Source organism: Hemiscyllium ocellatum, chromosome 40 (assembly GCF_020745735.1).
Source record: "Hemiscyllium ocellatum isolate sHemOce1 chromosome 40, sHemOce1.pat.X.cur, whole genome shotgun sequence".
NCBI classification, from domain to species: domain Eukaryota; kingdom Metazoa; phylum Chordata; class Chondrichthyes; order Orectolobiformes; family Hemiscylliidae; genus Hemiscyllium; species Hemiscyllium ocellatum.
Window position 1 is genome coordinate 13,579,004 of NC_083440.1, and position 20,843 is coordinate 13,599,846.

At 39.9% G+C, this 20,843-nt stretch overlaps 2 gene segments (V, D, J or C); both read right to left on the reverse strand.

Annotated features, from left to right (window-relative positions):
- Nucleotides 1–3,544: 3,544 nt before the first annotated feature.
- Nucleotides 3,545–4,539, reverse strand: LOC132834515 (T cell receptor beta variable 6-1-like). The segment is given in 2 exon segments: nucleotides 3,545–3,939; nucleotides 4,470–4,539. Coding segments are annotated over 2 exon segments (462 nt in total).
- Nucleotides 4,540–18,362: 13,823 nt separating this feature from the next.
- Nucleotides 18,363–19,436, reverse strand: LOC132834516 (T cell receptor beta variable 6-1-like). The segment is given in 2 exon segments: nucleotides 18,363–18,817; nucleotides 19,362–19,436. Coding segments are annotated over 2 exon segments (504 nt in total).
- Between the last annotated feature and the right edge of the window lie 1,407 nt (nucleotides 19,437–20,843).

Sequence of the window (20,843 nt, forward strand, 5' to 3'; positions counted from 1 at the left end):
GAGGAGATGGTTAGACTACAGAATGAATTAGCCAGTTGAGGAGAATTTGGCAAGACATGACTGATGAAATTCAATGTGAGCAAATGCGAGGTCTTGCACCTTGGATAAAAAAACAATACAGGCATGGACTATTTTCTAAACGGTGAGATAATTCGTAAAGCCAAAGAACAAAGATATCTGGGTGTGCTAGTACAGTATTCTCTAAAGGTTGAATCTGTGATAAAGAAAGCAAATGTAAAGGTCTCATTTATCTCAAGAGGATTCGAATGTAAAAACAGCGATGTGTTACTGAGACTTTACAAAAATATGGTTAGGCCCCATTTAGAATACTGTGTTCTAGATGGGCCCCACATCTCAGGAAGGACATACTGTTACTGGAACGTGTCCAGCGGAGATTCACATGGATGATCCCTGGAGTGGCAGGCCTACCATGTGATGAAAGGCTGAGGATCCTGGGATTGTCTTCATTAGCGTTTAAAAGGGTGAGAGGAGATCACACAGAAACTGACAAGAAAATGCATGGCTGAGAACAGGTGATGCTGGTAATTTCTTTCCATCAGACAGTGATACTAGAACCCGTGGGCACAGCTTTAGAATTAGACGTGTTCAAATTAGGACGGAAATGAGGAGACATTTCTTCATCCAGAGAATGGTGGGCTTGTGGAATTCATTGCCATGTACTGCAGTGGAGATTGGGATGTTAAATGTCTTCAAGGCAGAGATTGATAAATTCTTAATATCGCAATGAATTAAAGGATACGGGCAGAGTGCGGGGAAGGGGAGCAGATTTAATTGTGGAGAAGACTCCATGATCGAATGGCCTTACTCCTCCTATGTCTTATGATCTTATAAATATGCCTGTCTCAACCACTTCCTCTGGCATCTCATTCCACATACATACCTATCTATGTGTAAAATATGTTGTCCCTTGGGTTATCTTTTATTCGTTTCCCTCTGACGTAAAATAGATGCTCTCCAGACCTTGGCTCCTCAACTCTGGGAGGAACACTCAATGCATACGCCTTACCCACGCCTCTCCTCATGTTATACACTTGCATGAGGTACTCCCTCAGTCACCTGCACTGTAAAATAAAAAATCCTCGCTGGTTCAATTTCTCCCTACAACTCAAACCTTTGAGTCCTGGCAGCATCCTTGTAAGTTTTGTTTAAAGTCTTTCCTGTTTATTAACTCCTTCCTATAGTAAGCTGACCAAAACTGAACACAATAAACCAAGTGCAGCCTCATCAACGTTCTGCACAACTGTAACATTGCTTCCTAACTTCTATACTCAATGCCCTGACAAAATGGTGGCCACTTCTTCACTGCCCTGTCTACTTTTGACTCCACTTTCAGAGAACTGTGCAACTGAGAGCCTGTTCCACAAAAGTCCTTAAGGCTATACCGTTCACAATGGAACTGCTGCCTTGATTTGACTTTCCAAAATGCAAGACATCACACTTATTTATATTAGACTTCATTTCCCATTCTCGGGTACGATTCCCCAACTGATGAAGTTCCTGCAGCAATTCGTGATAACCTTCCTCATTGTTCATGATAGCTCATATTTTTGTATTATCTGCAAACTTACAAATCGTGCTTTGTACATTCTCATCCAAATAATTGATCCAGTTAACAAACAGCAACATGCCCAGTTCTGACCCTTCAGGCACTTCAATTTTATAGACCTCCAGTCCGACAAGAATCCTTCCAAGCTCTGCTTTCTATCATCAGGCCAATTGTAAACTGTTTTGGCAGCTCTCCCTGGATTCTTTGGGATCCAATCTTCTATAGCTACTATGCACGAGGAATCTTATCAAAGACCTTCCTGAAATCTGTATTGACTACGCCGTCCGCCCAACCCTCGTCAACCGTCTTGGTCACCTCATCAAAGAACTCCAACAAATTCATGAGACTTGATCTCCCACGCACAAAGCCAAGCTACCTATTCCTTATCAAACACTGTCTTTTCAAATCCACGTTTACTCTCAAGTGGGTTGGAGTCTTCCAAAATTGAATGTTTAATGCACGTTTATTGTTACTCTGCCAACTTTTCTTTTCTAGGCTGGTAATTCCCACGTGAATGGTGATAATCTGAGATTTGTTTTAGAAGTGCAAAGGAAACTTTATTTCCTTAAAACAGTAGTAACAGTGATTTCTCCCTCTAACTTCAGAGTTTCAGGAGCACTTTTTCTGTCTCTAATGAGTCCACCACTCTGATAAGTGAAAATTGTCAATCGTTCCTGATGCAAGTTCGGAAAATACATGCTCCCAGTGACTGATTGGTTTAATAAAGATAAAGAATATGTTTTGAAATTTGCTCAAAGCTATTTGAATCTATACTTAATCGTAAAGGTTTTTGATTCACCAGTAACTCACTGAAAGCACTGTTTGATTTGACTTATTATTACCACACATAACTAGATATAGTGAAAAGTAATGCAAATCATACCTTACATTAGAACATCAGAATAAAAAAAATACAGAATGCAGCCACAGAGAAGATACAGAGAAAGAATAGGTTCAAATGACAGGAAGTCTGTTCAAAACTAATATAATAACAGGAAAAAATCCATTATTAAATCTGATCGTAATTGTCTTCAAACTGTTGCATCTTGTGACGAGAGGAAGAAGGTGAAGAGAGTATAACAAAATGCTTATGAAAATGATGCCCGTGATTGCACTTGGGGAGTTGGCGGGAGTGGGGGGGCGGGGAAGGGGGTGGTATTGGATTATGATTAACTGAAGAATCCACAGAACGCGCTGAGAGTGAAAGAATTGGTTGAAGTCTATTTCTTTGTCCTCTCCTTTCTATGAGTCTTTGCCTGGTCACAGAAAATGTACTTTTTACAACTTCTGGTCAAGTTAGATTCGAAGTTGAAAGCTCCAACTGGAGTTCTACTGCTCCTTCTGTTAATTTCTCACTTCCTTATGTTTTGTACTTTTTTCTTTCTTTTCTTTCTCCTTTTGGTGCTTTCCGAGTCTTGATGTAGATCTCACCATTGGCAGGTTTTGGCAGGTCTCTGGGCGACTCATGGTGTGGACGAGCCTGGTCTGTCAGTGTCACATGCATGTTCCAACCTGGTCTCATCGCAGCACCGATCCTCGGCTTCTCAGCAGTTCATAACAGAGTCTGGGCATGGTATTCTAGTTGATTCTGATAGGGCATGTTCCCGAATCTCTGGGGAAGATCGGGAAGGTGGCAGCGTCAGTCATAGCGGCCATTCCTGTGCCTGGAGAGCGAGACAAGTGGAATGTTGGCTAAAACTGTCGAATTTTACAAGATTCCTTTATTTTCCGAGTTTCAACTACAAAGAATTTCAATGTTAACTATCACTTCATTTCTTTCTTTCCTTATTTCCATGAAGCAATGCTTAACTTTTGGATTCTTGCTTCTCTTAATATTTTGTTCTTAAGTTCTTTTTTTGTACCTAGGTGTAGGTGTATCTGAAATGACACCATGGCGCTTTCTGCACTTTTCACTGTACTCCTGTATTTCTGCACTTGAGTGCAGGTGACAATAACATCTAAATAATAACAACAGACTTATCTGACCACACCTTCTGGTGGAGAATGGGTAATGGACGTTGTCAATGTGATCGGACGCAGGTTTTTGTAACTGCAAGGATACTTCATCAAACGCTGTGCACTACTACAAGCACAGAAATAGACAGCTGTGTGAGGTGCAGAGGTGCCTCTCAGCTCTAAAGTTAACAGCGTTTCACTGTGTCGTTTAGCCTGGTAAGGCTCCGATGTGTAATTTGTAACAAACCCTTTTCCAGCAGAGTGGAATAAAGCTTCTATTTCCCTGCCTGGTTGCTGTCTATACCAGTACATGTTGCTATAAGCTGTATCCTTCAGCATGCATCTGAGTTCAGGCGAGTCTCCTCTTGAAATCGAAATGATATTTGGAGACTGCTCCACGTACGAGGCCAGAATTCCTGTCGAACGTAAATTGGAACAGTGTCAAATTTCTGACAATATGTCACGAAGACAATGATTGAATTTAAACGGAGAATATTCAATAATATAAAACCTATCAAAATAAAAGCATGTTTTAAAGCAAATTAGTAGCATATTGTTCTTTTTTAACTGGATTATCAGGTTGCTTTTAAAATTCATCCAATCCGTTTTCAGCAAACCCAGAAATAACCACAACAACGTTGAATGGGCAGTATAGATATTATTTTTAAAGCGTTGTTATATGTTGCAATTAAGGAGTAGGGAATGCGTTTCTCTGAAGAAGAATCATGATCTCAATGTGAAGAATGCAGATCTCTTCAACACAATGGCTTCCCTATGAACCTTGTAAAACTGCAGAGCTTCATCAGTAATGAAAGCCATGATATCAAGCTTCAGGATCTGGAGTAAGAATCGGACCTCTAACTTTGCAACTAAGATGGTATAATGCTAACCGGTGAACTATTGTTTGACAACGCATTGTACTTTCCATCGTCTGACTTTTACTAACCTTGCAGCAGTGCAAAAATCCAGATGAGGTAGCAGATTGCATATAGCATGGTGCTGTCATTCAGCATTGGCTCCCTCTGTTAAAGAAATGCTGTGCATGACACCTGTGAAGGCAATTTCTCTGCTCCATCCGATGAAATATACCACATCCGGTTCCTATCTCTCTCCCCGTCACTGTTTGCTGTGAAACATGAGCTCTATTGTGCTACATTTTTCAGTGACCAATTTTATTGCGAAACGACAGGGCAGTGTCAATAACATGGCTCAAATTTCAACAAGGAGGAGATAGTTTGGATAAACAGAGATCATTTTTTTAAAAAATTGAGTTATCAGGAACAAGATTCCAAGCATGAAAGGTGATGGAAGATAAAAGTGCAAGTTGGAGATGAAGGGAGTTTTTCGTATGTGGACATGCTATGACTTGAAATGCATTGTCTGAAAGTGTGGTTTTAGTGTAATAATACCACATTTCAAAACGATTAAAATAAATAAACGTAAAGAGAAATATCAAGAATGATGGAGAGAGCAGGTGGAGAGAGATGAAATAAATACCGTGACAATGTCGAGACTCTGCCAATGCATATACAACTGATAAACTGGAATTTCAGGGATAAACAACGTTCACAAGAAATTGGAGACCAATTCTTTAATTATTTCTTGGCAAATCTGTATCTGGGCTGGACTAACATTGATTATATATGCCTTATTTTATATAAAAGTCATTCATGAAATGAAAGCATCGCCAGAAAAGTCAACATTTACTGCCTATATCGAATTGCCAAGAGGACAGTTCTGAGCTAAACACTTCGTTGAGTGTCTGGAGTCACATGTAAGCGAGAACAGGTAACGATATTGGTGAACACATTTATCCCGGGTCCGTAAACTATTCCTGTATCTCAGTATGCATAGGCCACCAATAAAAACACTTGGACTTTGCTGGCACTTTTCCTTGAGAAGGAGATAATGAGATGCCTTCTTGCATTTTCCTTTTCTGTTCATCCACGGTTTTGCTGGAACATTCCAGAGACCCTCCAGAGTCAGCTCGATTGATGTGGGCAGGACATTAGATCGCTTTCCCAAAATAACATTGGTGAAACAGATACGAGTATCTGTATTTTAAACACGGTTTCGTGATCACAATGATTTGGAACAAGCTTTGAATTGTTTCATTTTAATGTGCAAATATTTCCTCAAAACGTCATTTATTGATATAGACTTTGTTTAAGAAAAGGTTGCAATGAAAATATGGGGGACTGTGGACCTGTGAGTCTGACTTCGATTGTGAGTAAGTTGTTGGAGGCGACCATAGAAGCGAGGAATTATGGACATTTAGAGAGACAAGAATTGATTCCGGATAGTTATCATGGTTCTGGGTGAGGAACGTCATTTTACACAAGCTTGGTAGTGTTTTTGTAAGTTACCAAAAAGATAGATGATGGCAGAGCGATAGGCATCCTGATTTGTATGTTTGTATAGCCTTTGATAAGCTGCTGCATGATAGATGAATTAGTAAAGTTAGGTCACATGGGATTGTGAGCTTGCGAATTGGATTCATAATTGCTCAACCGGCAGGAGACAGAGTTTGATGGTGGAGGGTTACTTTTCAGACTGGTGACCTGTCATCAGCTGTGTTTCACAAAGATATGTCCCGGGTACTCGTTTGTTTTCATTTAATTTATATAAGTGATTGGAATGCAAATAGCGAAAGCACTGTTAGTATGTTCTTGTAGAATGCAAAATTTAGTGGCATAGTAGACAGTAAAATTAAAAAACGATCTTGATAAAACGGGTCGATGGGCAGAGAAATACGGGCTTGAGGTCAATATCGATAAATGTGTGGAATTGCATTTTGATAATCAAACAAAAGTAGTGCTTACACACTTCCTGGTAGGCCCTTAGGCAGTATTGTGGAACAGGGGGAGAGTGGTATGCAGATACATAATTCTTTGAAGTTTGTGTCACATATCGACAGGGTGTTTAAGAAAACGTTTTATTTGGCGATGGCGTGCTTGCCATTGTTGCCCAATCCTTTGAAGATAGGAGTTGGGAAGTCCTTTTGAAATTATACAACACACTCGTGAGTCCTCTTCTTAAGTGTTGCATCAGTTACTGATCACCCATTTATAGGAAGGATATTATTAAGTTGCAAAAGGTTCAGAACGGATGTGTCAGGAAGTGGCTTGGCATGGAATGATTGAGATATAAGAAAAGACCGTATAGCCTGGAACTTCTTTCACTGGTGCAAAGGAAATTGAGAGATGACCTCACAGATTTATGAAAAATTGAGAGGTATAGATAGAGCTAATGTATTTGTCTTTTCCAAAGGATGGGGAATTTAAAGGCTTAAGCTACGTTTTGAAGGCGAGAGGACAGAGAGTTAAAAAAAAAGAACTCGAGATACAAAAGTTTCACACAGTGGTTTGTTCATGTGAGGAATGAACCCACTGAAGAAGTGGAGGAAGAGGGTACAATCACAATGTTTAAAAGACACTTGGATAGATGCATGTACAAGTAGGTGGGACGAGCTTACTTTAGGATTATGTTCGGCATTGACTCATTGGACAAGAGGGTCTGTCTCGGTGTTGTGTAACTCTTTGACATTATTTCAAAAAACACTGTATTCTAGCATTTGGAGGGCAGTACTGAGAGGGTGTGTTCAGTGGGCAGATTGGACGTAGTGATCCCATTTAAAGAGCTAAATTTCACAGAATCAACCTCATGGTCGTCTTTAGTTCAGTCGGATACTGTGCTTTCATGAAACATGCTAAAGTTCTAGGCCTAAACTCTCCCTTCTTAGATAGAGTGAGGCTAATTCCAACAGCGTGTGACTGTCTTTTTTTTTCAATCTACTTCAGGGAATTATAGCTGATGGGCCGATGCATTGAGGGAGAAGAAAAGAAGAGAAGATGCTGCTGCACTGTTTGAAAGGTGATGTTGAAATGAGTCTCCTCTCAAATCATCAATTTCAATGCCTGAGTGTTGCAACTGCATTTGTGCTCAATTGTAGGATTGGACTGTGGTAAAACTCGTCGATGAATACCACTGAGTGTTTCACTCACCATTTTCAAGGAAAAATTATTAAAGAACAGCTGGGACATGCGACTGGATTTATCTATAGAAAATATAGGAGAAGAATGAATGAAGTTATCTTTGAAACTACCAGACAAAGATGCTCAACTGAATTAGTGGATATTAAATGTTGAAGTACATAGTGCATTAAAATAATTAGAATTTGTTGAACGTTGTGAGCAAGTAATTTACAAATGAACTAACGTTCGGTTTCATTTCAATTAACTCAGCATTGTCTGCTGGAAATTCGCAAGCTAATGTGATTTTCTATTTTTTTCCGACCTTTCAGACTCCTGCTGGAATTATCAACGTCTCCACTAGAGAGATTCAGGACAGGATAGTGAAGTTACTGCCTAAATATGATCATTAACTACTTTATAGTGACAACATCTGTTCTGACGTTGAAAATGTACCCCAACATAAATAGTCTGTCCCTGCCTACTAATGTGAAATGAGCCTTGAATGTCCCTTGGGGTAGATGCAAGTTTTTTGTAGCTGCAAAGTCACTTTCTCAAACGCTGTGCGGTACTGCATGCATAGAAATAGACTGTTGTGTGAGATGGTGAGGCGCTTCTTAATTCGAAAGTGAACATCGTTTGACTGTCTTTCAGCCTGGTAGGTCTCAGATGTGTAATCTTCGAGCAGAAAGTGAGGTCTGCAGATGCTGGAGATCAGAGCTGAAAATGTGTTGCTGGAAAAGCGCAGCAGGTCAGGCAGTATCCAAGGAACAGGAGATTCAACGTTTTGGGCATAAGCACTTCTTCGGGAATGAGGAAAGAGTGTCTAGCAGTTGGACACACTTTCCTCATTCCTGAAGAAGAGCTTATTCCCGAAACGTCGAATCTCCTCTTCCTTGGATGCTGCCTGACCTGCTGCGTTTTTCCAGCAACACATTTTCAGCTGAGGTCTCAGATGTGTAGCTTGTAACATCTCGTGCTCCATTTCCCGATCTTGTTGCTGTCTGTACTAATACATTGGGAGATCGCCAGTGTGCTTCAGTGTAGATTTTAATGTAGCCCACTATCCTTCTGCAATCGAAATGACAGGGAGAGACTGCCCCACAGAGGAGGCCAAGATCAATGTTCAACGTAAATTTAAAGAAAAAAAAACCTCTCAAATTTATGACAATAACTCATTAGAACAAGGATTGCATTTAAGGAAAGGGTTTACATTCACGTGCAAAGTGCCGCAATCTAGAAACGTATTTTAGCACATTAGATAAAGTGAAACAATTTTACTGAAACAGTTGGTCACTATGAATATACCATTTCCAGCAAAGCAAGGTTCAGTAGCAGCTGAGTGACAATGACAACTATATATGCCTTTTGAAAGGATTGCCTCAGTTTGATATTTTTTGGACAGGGCATGCTTTTCGCTGAAGAGGATACTATGATTATTGTCACCAATGGAAAAGAACAATTCTGTTTAGCATTATCTGTTGCCTTTGAAGCTTCTGAGAGTGCAGAGAAACTTGAATAATGATGCATCGAATGTCAGCCTTGACTTCCAAATCAAGGATCTGGAGTTAGAGTCGCGCCTTTGACTGTCGAACACAGGTGTGAATGTGCTACTGTGTGCTGCAGCTCATTTGACAATGCATTATTGTATTCACAGTGTGAACTTTTCATAATCTGGCTACAGCGCAAATATCCAGATGAGATCATAGACTTTCTGCACCACAATCTTGTCATTTAACATTGATCCCATGTAAACGGGGTGCAGTCTAATCACACCTGTGAAGGAGATTTCTCTGCACAGTTTGCTTAAATACACCACATTCTGTTGCTAACGATTCATGACACACCATTTACTGCAAAACCTAAGCTCTACCTCATCATATTTCTTAATGACGCATAAGTGGCAGGGCAATGTCAACAGGAGAGCACAACTTCATGAGGACTGGATAATTCAGGCAAGCAAAGACAATTATTCCTTTCGGCTGCCATTACCAACAATGTAGACATTAAAATTGAGCGGTATAATTAACCAAAAGTGAAAACTTAAAGATGAAGTGAAATTTTTATACATTGGGACCTTCTGATCTGAAATGCATTGTCTGAAAGTGTGATCTGAGCGGAATAAATTTAATTTGTGAAATGGACTTTGATAAATGCCCGTCATGACAAGTGCCTGGAGTAGAGGGGATATAAAAGCAGATGGACAGAGATGCATTGGGTACATGTGCCAAATCTCATTTTTATGAATATAAATAGACATTCCTAAAACAGAGATTTCAGTGAAACAGAGTAGTATCAATTTGTTTATTTCTTTCCTGAGATGCATGTGTCACGATTTGTGCTAATGCTTATTACTGGCACATTCGTCTTTCAGAAGGTGGCTGTGAGGCGACATCACGAATCTTTGCTCTCTATTCTATCACCGTGCTATTTGATGATTTGCCTGGGCCTTCTCAGAAGGCACTTCAGAGTCATCTCTATTGAACAGGACCTGAAGTTAAATGTACTCCAGACCAGGTCAAGTTGGCGGATTTCCTTACCTGAAGGGCAAATAGCATGTTTTTGAAAGACAATGGCAGTTTCCTGGTCACTGTGATGATAACAACCTTTGAATTGAAACTTTTTTTTAAAACGTGAAATGTAAAATACCTTACTTGACATGAATATCGCTGACACCTTTTCATGGACATTTTACAATGACTTGAGGAAGATAAGGTGGGGAGAGCTTTGTTGAAATAAGTAAGGAACTATGCTGATTCCATCTAAATTGTTGGCATTGATAGCAAAAATAAGCTCATGGGCCCATTCTGTTCTATTTGAATCCTGTGGTTTTGTGAAACACGCAATAATTTTAGGCTAAAGTACTCCCTTGTTCCATGCACAGAATCTTTTTCCACGAATGTCTAACTGTTTTGTTTCTTCAACTTAATTCACTGGGCATGGCGTAACTGAAAGATGCACTTTCAGACAAGCAACACACAAAGAGTGCTGATCCTCCAATACTGCACTGTTTGCGAGTTGATGTCAGAAGGAGTATTCCTTATAATCACAAAGCTTGAGATTTGAGCTTTCTTTTTGTTTTAACGCACTGTAGTATTGAAAAGCCCCAAGAATACTATTGAGTGGCTGACTTGTCCATTTCAGAGAGGGCTAATGGTCTACAGCGTTGCTGTGCGTCCGTTGTCACATATGAATGAGATCATCATAAGATGGGCAAATTTGGATGTGAACCTGCAGGGAAAGAGATTTTCATCTGAATCCCAATGTGTAGAAAGATAGATTAAATGACTAGGAAGAGATACATTGGATTTGAGTGAAGTTATTGAGTGTTTTCTATTTGAGTGATTTACGGCTCATCTCTAATTGACAAGAGCGCATTTTCAGAGACGATTATTTTGTATTGGGCCTGGGGTCACATAGAAGCTAGACCAGACAATGACATTTGTGAAACACTCGAGTTTTCACAAAAATCGATAATTGCTTCATGGTCATCATTAGACTCATAATTCCACATTCGTAATTATTGAATCCAAATCCATCATCCGCCATAGTAATATTAATCCCGTGGCCTGTAAAGTTCCTGCTTCCCCAAGACAGTCCACCGATAATACTATGAGACCACTGTCTGCCATGACACTTGAGGGAGTGGTGATGAGATGCCCTTTTGAATTCTAGTGGTTTATTCTGTACTATGATGGTTTGCTGGACTATTTCAAGTATTGTTTCAGTGATTGCAATATTGATGTGGGTCTGGTGTTGCACTTATTCCAGATCTGCTGACCAGGTCAGCAGATCTCCTTCCTAAAAAGGCATCATTGAAACTGCTACATTTACCTGAAAATTACTCATACTATCGTGATCACAATTGTTTGAACTCAGTTGAAGTGTTTCTTTTTTAATGTACAATTAGCTACATGAAACGGATTTCAATGATACATTTTAAAAGACACAATATATTGACACAAGAGAGGTAATACTGTGAGGATGTCTTCACAGGGTAAATTAACTATGCTGATATCATCTAAAGAGCTGGCATTGACAGAACGCCGTCGCGGTATTCTTCTGATCTGATGAATTGCATGCTATTGTGAAATGTGCGATACTCTTGCATCAAATGTTGTTTGAATACCCTTGTTTCATGCTGTGAGTCGTACTCCGAAAATTTATGATTATTCTGTCAAATTATTTCTCTGCGCATGGGCTAAGGGGAGGATGAATTGTCAGAGAAGCAGTGCACAGGGAGTGCTACTGATCTATTTGACAGTTGAATAGCGGAGAATTCTCTCAAACAAAACATTTTATAGCTTGAGTGCATTTGAACGTTTGCGTAAAAGTGCGATTGGATTGTGATGACACACATCTGTGAATATTACTGAGCGCTTTATTCTCAGCTTTCAGTCAAAGTAATAGTGAACAACATTGCTGTGGTGCTCTATTTACATATTAATGAGACTGGGGAAGGATGTGCGAAGTTAGCTTCTAATCTGCTAGTCTAATATGCGCAACCTGGCCTCAGTTTGTAGAAAGGGGATATAAATGAAACAGTAGGGTGTGCTTTTGGAAAAAATGAAATTCCTGTGAGTTTTCAGAGTAATTGATTCCCAGATAGTTTGCTGATGAGTTTCGTTTCAATAAACCCGGCAATGACTGCTGGAAATTCATACGTTACTGTGATATGCCGTTTTTGATAGTCTTCAGAATCATTCCTGAATTATTACTCTCTCTGCTGGAAAGAACAAAGATGGGATACTAATTTATTGAGGAAATTTGGTTCTTTACCTGTCTCATAGTGAAGTCATCTCCGTCGATATAGAAAATGTGTCCTGAACATCAATATTTTGGATCCACAAGCTGGTGGGAAATGAGTTCTGAGCGTCCCTGGAGTCGAGTGTGGGTATTTACAATGCAAAGACAACTACTCAAACACTGTGTAGTACTATATGCCCAGAAATAGACAGCCATTTGAGATGGAGAGGCGCCTTTCAGTTTGCAAAGTTAACAGTGTTTTGGCTGTGTCTTTTGGCCTGATAAGACTCAGATGTGTAATTTGTAACAGCTCCTCTCGCAGCAGAGTAGAAAAACGTTTCTACTGGCTGTACCAGGACATTTGGATATTGCTAGATCCTTCAGTGAGCATCTGAGTGTCTCCGAGTCTCCTTCTGCAAAGGAGACGATATGTAGAGACTGCTAAAAGTATGAGGACAGAATTCCTGTCGAATGTAAAATAGAATCTATTCAATTTTTTTTTAAAAACTTCATTAAAGTGAAAGCTGTATTTGAGCAAAGCGTTTGCATTTGCATATAATCTATTTTAAGCCAGAACATCTCTCAGAACATTTCAAGCAAGAAATAATCTTACTTAAATATTTCATCGTGCTTCATGCTGGTAATTTTGAGATAAGTACGAGCTAATAACATAATTGTGGTGATGACCAATGCATCAGTTTGATATTTTGTAGCTGGACGACGTTTTCTTTGTATAGGCCATTGTGATCATTGTGCCCAATACAGACGACAATTCTTGTAGATATTATGTGTTTACTATGAACCTTGTAAAATATAGCACTCTCTCAATATGACATTTGGATAACCAATCTTGAATTCTGAGTGTAAGTTGGTCCTGTGATTTTTTTAACAAAGTTAGGAGAATGTCACTGAATAAACTAATGCTCATTTGACAACACATTGTCACATCCGTTCAGGATGTCTTTGACTCACCTGGCGATAGTACAAACATCCTTATGAAATAGTAGACCTCATGCAGTATGATTCTGTTACGTAACACTTGTTCACTCTGTGCAGGAGTTAGAGTTTTAAACCCCCAATAAGGCAGTTTCTCTGTGTCATCTGATTTATTATACCATATCCGGTTGCTATCTGCATGCCCCGGGGCTATTAGCTGTGAAACCGAAGCTCCACCTCACCCGATTCCTCAGCAACGCATTGGACTCTTAGGTGACAAGTCAGTGTGAATAATGTGGCTGAAACTGCGAAAGGGAATATATACTTCAACTGAGCAAAAATCTTGGAATGTTAATTATCAGAATCCAGACGTTGAAGATCAAGCAAGATATTTGATTGAAACTGTAAATGGGAGATGAGGAGAACACGTGACACATTCAATAGCCAAATTTAAATGCATTGTCTGAAAATGTGGTTTGAGAGGTATTACAACAACTTTCAAAACAGATTTGAATCACCATCTTGAAAAGAGAAACGGCACAAATGAGGGAAATTGCACGTCAGGATGGATTGTACGAACACACTGTGGAGAGGTCACGTGAACATATTTGATGATGCCAGTTATCATGCAGAGATTTCGGGGAAACAATCGTTCACTAGAGGGTAGCAGCTCTTTCATATGCTCTTTCGAGTGTTGCGGGTGTTGCTGGATGGGATAATAATTATTGCCCATTTGTAACGCGTGATTAAGAATAATAGAATAACATTGACATTTTTAAAATATTTTGTGTCACTTTTAATTGAATTCAGTTAAAATGAGGAAGACATAGTTTGACTTATTTTCCTTACAGTGTTATATTGCTCGTATGTACAGAGCATTGATGCACTAATAAAACAAAGAACAATACAGAGAGAAGCATGCCATTTCACCCTCCAAGCATGCGCCGACACATTTTGCCCTTTCATTCTAAAGCTGTATTTTCTTGCAGGCTGCGACAGAGTGTGTGTACGTGTGTGAGTGCAAAGGAGCACAAGTCTGTGAGAGCGTGCGTGTGTGAGAGTGAGAGTGCATGTGCGAGCATATGAGAGGGGGTCTACCAGAGTATGTGTGCCTGTAGAGGTCTGTGCGTGTGTGTGTGCCCGCGCATGTGTGTGTGTTGGAATGAGTCTGTGCCTGTCTGTGTGTGTGCGTCTGTGTGTGTGTGTGTGTGTGTGTGTGTGTGTGTGTGTGTGTGTGTGTGTGTGTGTGTGTGTGTGTGTGTGTGTATACAGTGTAATGGGGTGACCTGTAGTGTGACATGAACCCAAGGTCCCAGTTGAGGCTATCCGCATTGGTACCAAACTGAATGAGTTTGGTACCCATGGTGATAGCCTCAACAGGGACCTTGAGTTTAAGTCACACCACAGGTGACCCCATTGCGGGGTGACTGTGTACTTGCAGAATTGCATTTTATTTTGCTCAAAAACTGTATGCATCCATATAAGACTCTGTAAATCTTTTTTTTGAAAGGTTAGTATTGTGGCACAGGCAGTCTCACATAGGGCAGCCTACACCTTCAATGAATTATCTGGGCTGACATGACACCAATTGTTAAAGTTCCCTTGATAATGTAACTTTAAAAAAATGTTTTGTGATTTACGTATGAAAGAACTGAAACCAACATAGTAATTCTGAAAGATAAAAGACTTAACAAACAAACCAGCTTTTTCAATACATAATTTCAGTTACAGCACACTGAAAGCTTTCGCTGTAAATTCTGTGCCTTACAACCTGATACTCCACAGCCACCCGATGAAGGAGCAGCGCTCTGAAAGCTAATGCTCCTAAATAAACCTGTAGGACTATAATCGGGTGTTTTGCGATTTTTAAATTTATACACCCCAGTCCAACACCAGCTTTTCCAAATCATGATGAACAATGTCGATTGAAGTCAAGAGAAGCATCCTTGCAAAGAGCTTGGATAGAAATGACGGTCTGAATTCCAACTTCTGCCCGTCACATTCTCTGATTCTTAATATGGGCACAGAAAACGTCTCCAGAACATACTGGAGAGATTCTTGTGCGTTTTCTGAGCAATTGATTCCACAGCAAGCAGTTTTTTTTTCATTAAACACAGAAATACCTGCCAGGAATTCGTACATGAATAAAATTTGCTGTTTTTGGCATTTGTTCAGACTTGTTCTGAAATTATCACTCTACGCTGGAGAGAACGAGGATAAAATATTGAATTTAATGTCAATGTGTGGCTCTTTAGCTAACAGATAGCGAAGTCATCTTTCTTCTCACACAAAATGTGCTCTGAACATCAATAGTCTGTTCCTACCTGTTTGTGATAAGTCCTTGTGGTAGGCAATAAACAATAGACAATAGGTTCAGGAGTAGGCCATTCAGCCCTTCGAGCCCACACCACCATTCAATATGATCATGGCTGATCATTCCTAATTGGTATCCTCTTCCTGTCTTATCTCCATAACGCTTGATTCCACTATCTTTGAGAACTATATCCAACTCTTTCTCAAATGAATCCAGAGACTGGGCCTCCACTGCCCTCTGGGGCAGAGCATTCCACACAGCCACCACTCTCTGGGTGAAGAAGTTTCTCCTCATCTCTGTCCTAAATGGTCTAACCCGCAATTTTAAGCTGTGTCCTCTGGTTCGGTACTCAACCATCAGCGGAAACATGTTTCCTGCTGCCAGAGTGTCCAATCCTTTCATAATCTTATATATCTCAGTCAGATCCTCTCTCAGTCGTCTAAACTCAAGGGTATACAAGCCCAGTCGCTTCAGTCTTTTAGTGTAAGGAAATCCCGCCATTCCAGGAATTGGACCTCGTGAACCTACGCTGCACTCCCTAAATTGCCAGAATGTCTTTCCTCAAATTTGGAGACCAGAACTGCACACAATACTCCAGGTGTGGTCTCACCAGGGCCCTGTACAGCTGCAGAAGCACCTCTTTGCTTCAATATTCAATTCCTCTTGTTATGAAGGCCAGCATGCTATTAGCCTTCTTCACTACCTGCTGTACCTGAATGCTTGCCTTCGTTGACTGGTGTACAAGAACACCCAGATCTCTCTGTACCCACCCTTTACCTAAATTTATTCCATTCAGGTAGTAATCTGCCTTCCTGTTCTTGCCACCAAAGTGGATAACCATACATTTTTCCACATTAAACTGCATCTGCTATGCATCTGCCCACTCAGCTACATTGTGCAGGTCACCCTCTAATCTCCCAACATCCTCATCATATTTCACCCTGCCACCACTATCTTTCTCAACACCATTTGCTGTGAAGTGTAGACTCCATATCTCTGCATTTCTAATTGTCTCATTGCATTTATAGAATCCTTGTCTCATTGCATTTATTGTGGTTTGAATAGCAGGGCTCAAATTTAAGAAGGGGTTATATTGTCTGGATAAGAATAGACAATATTTAAATTGGATCGTCATTAACTGGATAAGAACAGAAATATTTAATACATCAAGATGCAGATCTGAAATGCATTGTCACAAAGAGTGGTCTGTGTGGAATAACAAGAAAATTCCAAACAGGCTTCCATAAATACATGAAAAGAGAAATAGTAGAAATTAGATAAAAACATGTGACCAGATTTGGAAAGAATACTATAAGAATATTCAGGGACTATAAATGTATACCGAAACAGATAAACCAGAAATTTAAGGGAGAAGCAATTCTTCTTCAGAGAGAATTCTTTCTTGGAATGCTGGTGTCCTGGCTGGCCTACATTTATGGTTTTTTGCTGTTATTCAGTCATAGGATGAGGCTCCATCATCTGAGCAACACTTATTTCCCAACCCTAATTGCCCAGACAGCAGTTCAGAAGCAATTATATTACTGTGATTTTGGAGTCACATGGATACCAGATGAAGTAAGGACATTCGTGCGTGAGTTCTTTTTTTTCAAAAAGTCGATAATTGTTTCATTATCACTAGACTCTTAATTCTACACTCCTGTTTATTGAATTCAAGCTACAGCATTTGCTGTAGCAGGTTCGAACAGTTGTGCCAGGAACAGTATTAATTTTCCCAGAAAAGTTCAGCTATCATCAGACTAGGCCATCTCCCCCACCTGTCTTTGAACTTGAGGAGTTGTTTAAGAGATTTTTTAAAATTTTCATGATCTACTGTTCGTGTCACCATTTTGCAAAAGTGTTGGTTTGCTGGGCCATTTCAGAGTCAGAATTACTGTTACTGTTACATTGACTCCAGACCTGGTTGGAATGGCAGATTTCATTCCCAAAAGGGTATCAGTCAAAGAGATTTATTTAGCACTTAAACACACTTTCATGATAACACTGAGTTGAACAGGATTTGAACTGTTTCTTTTAATGCACAGTTAGTTACTTGAAGCTGATTTCAATGACGCATTTTAAAGAACACTTTAGTCTGACACCAGGAATATGTGACAGGCAGAATGTGATCGCAGCGGACAACTGTGCTGATCCCATCTGAAGAAATGATGTTGTCAGGAGCACCTTTATAGTTATAGCCTGTTCTATAGGTCCTGCACTTTGGTGAAATATGTAACAGTCTTGTGTCAAAGTCCTTCCTTGTTTCATAACGAAAGACTGATGCCACCAACTTGTGACTGTGCGTTTCTTAGAATTACTTCACTGTGCTGGACTGAGGGAACAAGCACTGTCAGAGAAGGATGAGAGCAGGAGCGGCTGTTGTGATGTTTCACAGATGATGTGAAAGAATCTTCGGTCATTAGAATTTCAAGTAATGGAGAGTTGTGTTTGCATTTTTGCTTAATATAGGATTGGACTATGATTCGATGCACCTGTGAATGTTGTTGAGTAGATTACTCGCCCATTTCAGTGGAAAGAGAATGGTGAACAATATTGCTTTGTGAGTGAAGGTAGGTCTCGACCATGTTATGGAAGAAGCTCTGAATCTGCCTTTCAAAGATTTCAACTGAACCTCAGTTTCTTAAAAGGGTAAACTAATTGCTGGAAGAATTCTTGATAGTTTTGCAAGCAAGTGGTTTCCAAACATTTTGACAGTCAATTACCTTTTTTTTTAAACACAGCATTGCCTGCAAGAAATCCGCACATCAATTAAAGTTTGACTCTTTGGGGGCTCGTTCAGACTGTTTCTGGAATCATCACTCTCTCTCCTGACGAGAATGAAGCTAGTATAGTGAAGTTACTCATTAAATCTGGCTCACTCGCTAACAGAGAGCGAAGTCTTCTCTCTTGTCACAGAAAATGTGCTCTGAACATCAATCGTCTGTCCCCACCTGTTGGTGGGAAAAAGAGACCTGAACATCCCTGTTCTCGAATACAGGTTTTTGTAGTTGCAAAGATAATATCTCGAACACTGTGCACTACTACATGCACAGAAATAGACAGCCGTGTGAGATGGAGAGACGCCTTTCAGTTCCAAAGTAAACAGAGTTTCACTGGGCCTTTTAGCATGATAAGATTCAGATGTGTAATTTCTAACTGAATTTTCACCAGCAGAATAGAATAAAGCTTCTATTGGCCGGTTGGGTTGCTGTCGGTACCAGTACATATAGCTGTAAGCTGATTTCTTCAGCATGCAGTTTATTGTGTCCGAGTCCCCTCCTGCAATCGACACAATCGATGGAGACTGCTCCACGTAAGAGGCCAGGCTTCCTGTAAAATGTAAAGCGGAATAAATTCAAATTTCTGACAAGAATTCATCAGCACAACGATTGTATTTAAGTGGGGCATTCCCGGTCACCAGAAAAAAAATACTGTCACAAGATAAGATCATTTTAGACTATGTTACAAGCATTTTTTAAACTTAATTGTCACGTTATTGTTCAATTTCATCCTAATTGTTTTGACTGAATGAAGATCCACTAACAGGAATGTTTAATGATAAGTATGCATGCACTTTTAAAGCGTTCATCCAACTTGAAATTTTGGAGCAGGAACTGCTTTTCTCTGACAAGTAATCACTCTGTCTAACTAAAATGTAAAGTTCTGTTCAGCATTAAGTGTGCACTATGGACGTTCTAAAAGTGCACAGCTTCCTTAAAACCTGTACATGGAGCTTTAGCCTTAACTTCCAGTTTCAGGATCAGGAGTGAGAGCCGGGACTCAAACTTTCTCACTCAGATCAGCGAGTGCTACCGAGCTAGCTACAACTCATTTGAAAATCTATTAGTTTATTTAATATGTGACTTTGACTAACCTGGGTACAGTGCAAACATCCAGATGAGACAAAAGACTTCATGGAGCATGATGCTTTCATTTAGTGCTGGCTCCTTCATTGAATTCAGTGCAGTCCACTGACAGCTGTGAAGGCAGTTTATCGTAAAATACACCACATCCGGTTGCTATCTCATTGCTCCTACACTATTTGCTGTGCAACGTAAGCTCCACCTCGCTATATTTCTCAGTGACGTATTGAAATGATAAATGACACGGCGGTGTTGCTAGCAGGCTTCACATTTTAAGAGGGACTGGACAGTTTGGATAATCAAAGACAATTCTTAAATTAGGTTGTCATTAACAAGATTCCAGACAGCGCAGGTGATGGAAGATTTTTTGTTTCCTGTGTAAATTGGAGTCAATGAGACCTTTTTCTACATCGACGATCTTATGATCTGGAGTGTACTGTCTGAAAGAGTGGCCTGAGTGCAATAACAGCAAACTGCAAAACACATTTGGATAAGTAAATGAAAGAGGAAGGGTAGAAATGAGGAATTGAGCAGTCGTGCCAAATTTGGAATGAATGCTGCAGTAATATCCAGGGTGTACAAGTGCATACCTAAACAGTAAACATGATTTGAAGATGCCGGTGTTGGACTGGAGTGTACAAAGTTAAAAATCACGCAACACGAGGTTATTGTCCAACGGGTTTAATTGGAAGAACTTGTGTTGCGTGATTTTTAACTTTATACCTAAACAGGGAAACCAAAAAATTCAGGGAGAAACAATTCTTCACAAGACAGTCGTAACTGCTGATTTAATTATTTCCTATCCAGACTGGGCTAAACTTCATTGCAGTCCAGATATGTTTTCAATTTATTAATTAACAGTAGTTATGCATCACAAGTACAACAGCATTTATTGCTCACGTCTAATTGGGAGAGGACGTTTCAGAAGCAACCACATTGCGGTGGGTCTGGAGTCATCTTTAATTCAGACCAGGTCAGGTCATTAGTGTCCATTTGTTTTTTTCGAAAAAGAACAATTGATCCGACATCATCATTAGACTCCCAAATTCCAGAACATTAGTTTGTCAATTCAAAGATTCCACCGCCTGCCGTGGCACGATTTGAACGCGGGCCCCCAGAACATTCCTGAGCATCTGGATCAGCAATCTGATGACAATTCCATTAGCCCATCAGCCGCCTTGTGCAGATATTAATCAATGTCTTCTTGAATGTTTCCCTTCCATTCTGTTCTGGTTTAGCAGATGGTTTGCTGGGTCAATTCAGAGGCCATTTCAGAGTCAGCGCTACTGCTCTGGGTCTGGAACCGCGTGTATTGTGGAACAGTTCAGGGCAGCAAGTCTACTTCCAAAAAGAGCATCACTGAAATGGATAGATGTAACTGTCGTGATCATAATGACTTGATCAAGCTTTGAAAAGTATTTTTGTTTTTTAATTTTCAACTAGTTACTTGAAACGAATTTCAATGAAACATTTTAAAAGACCGAAGGAAACAA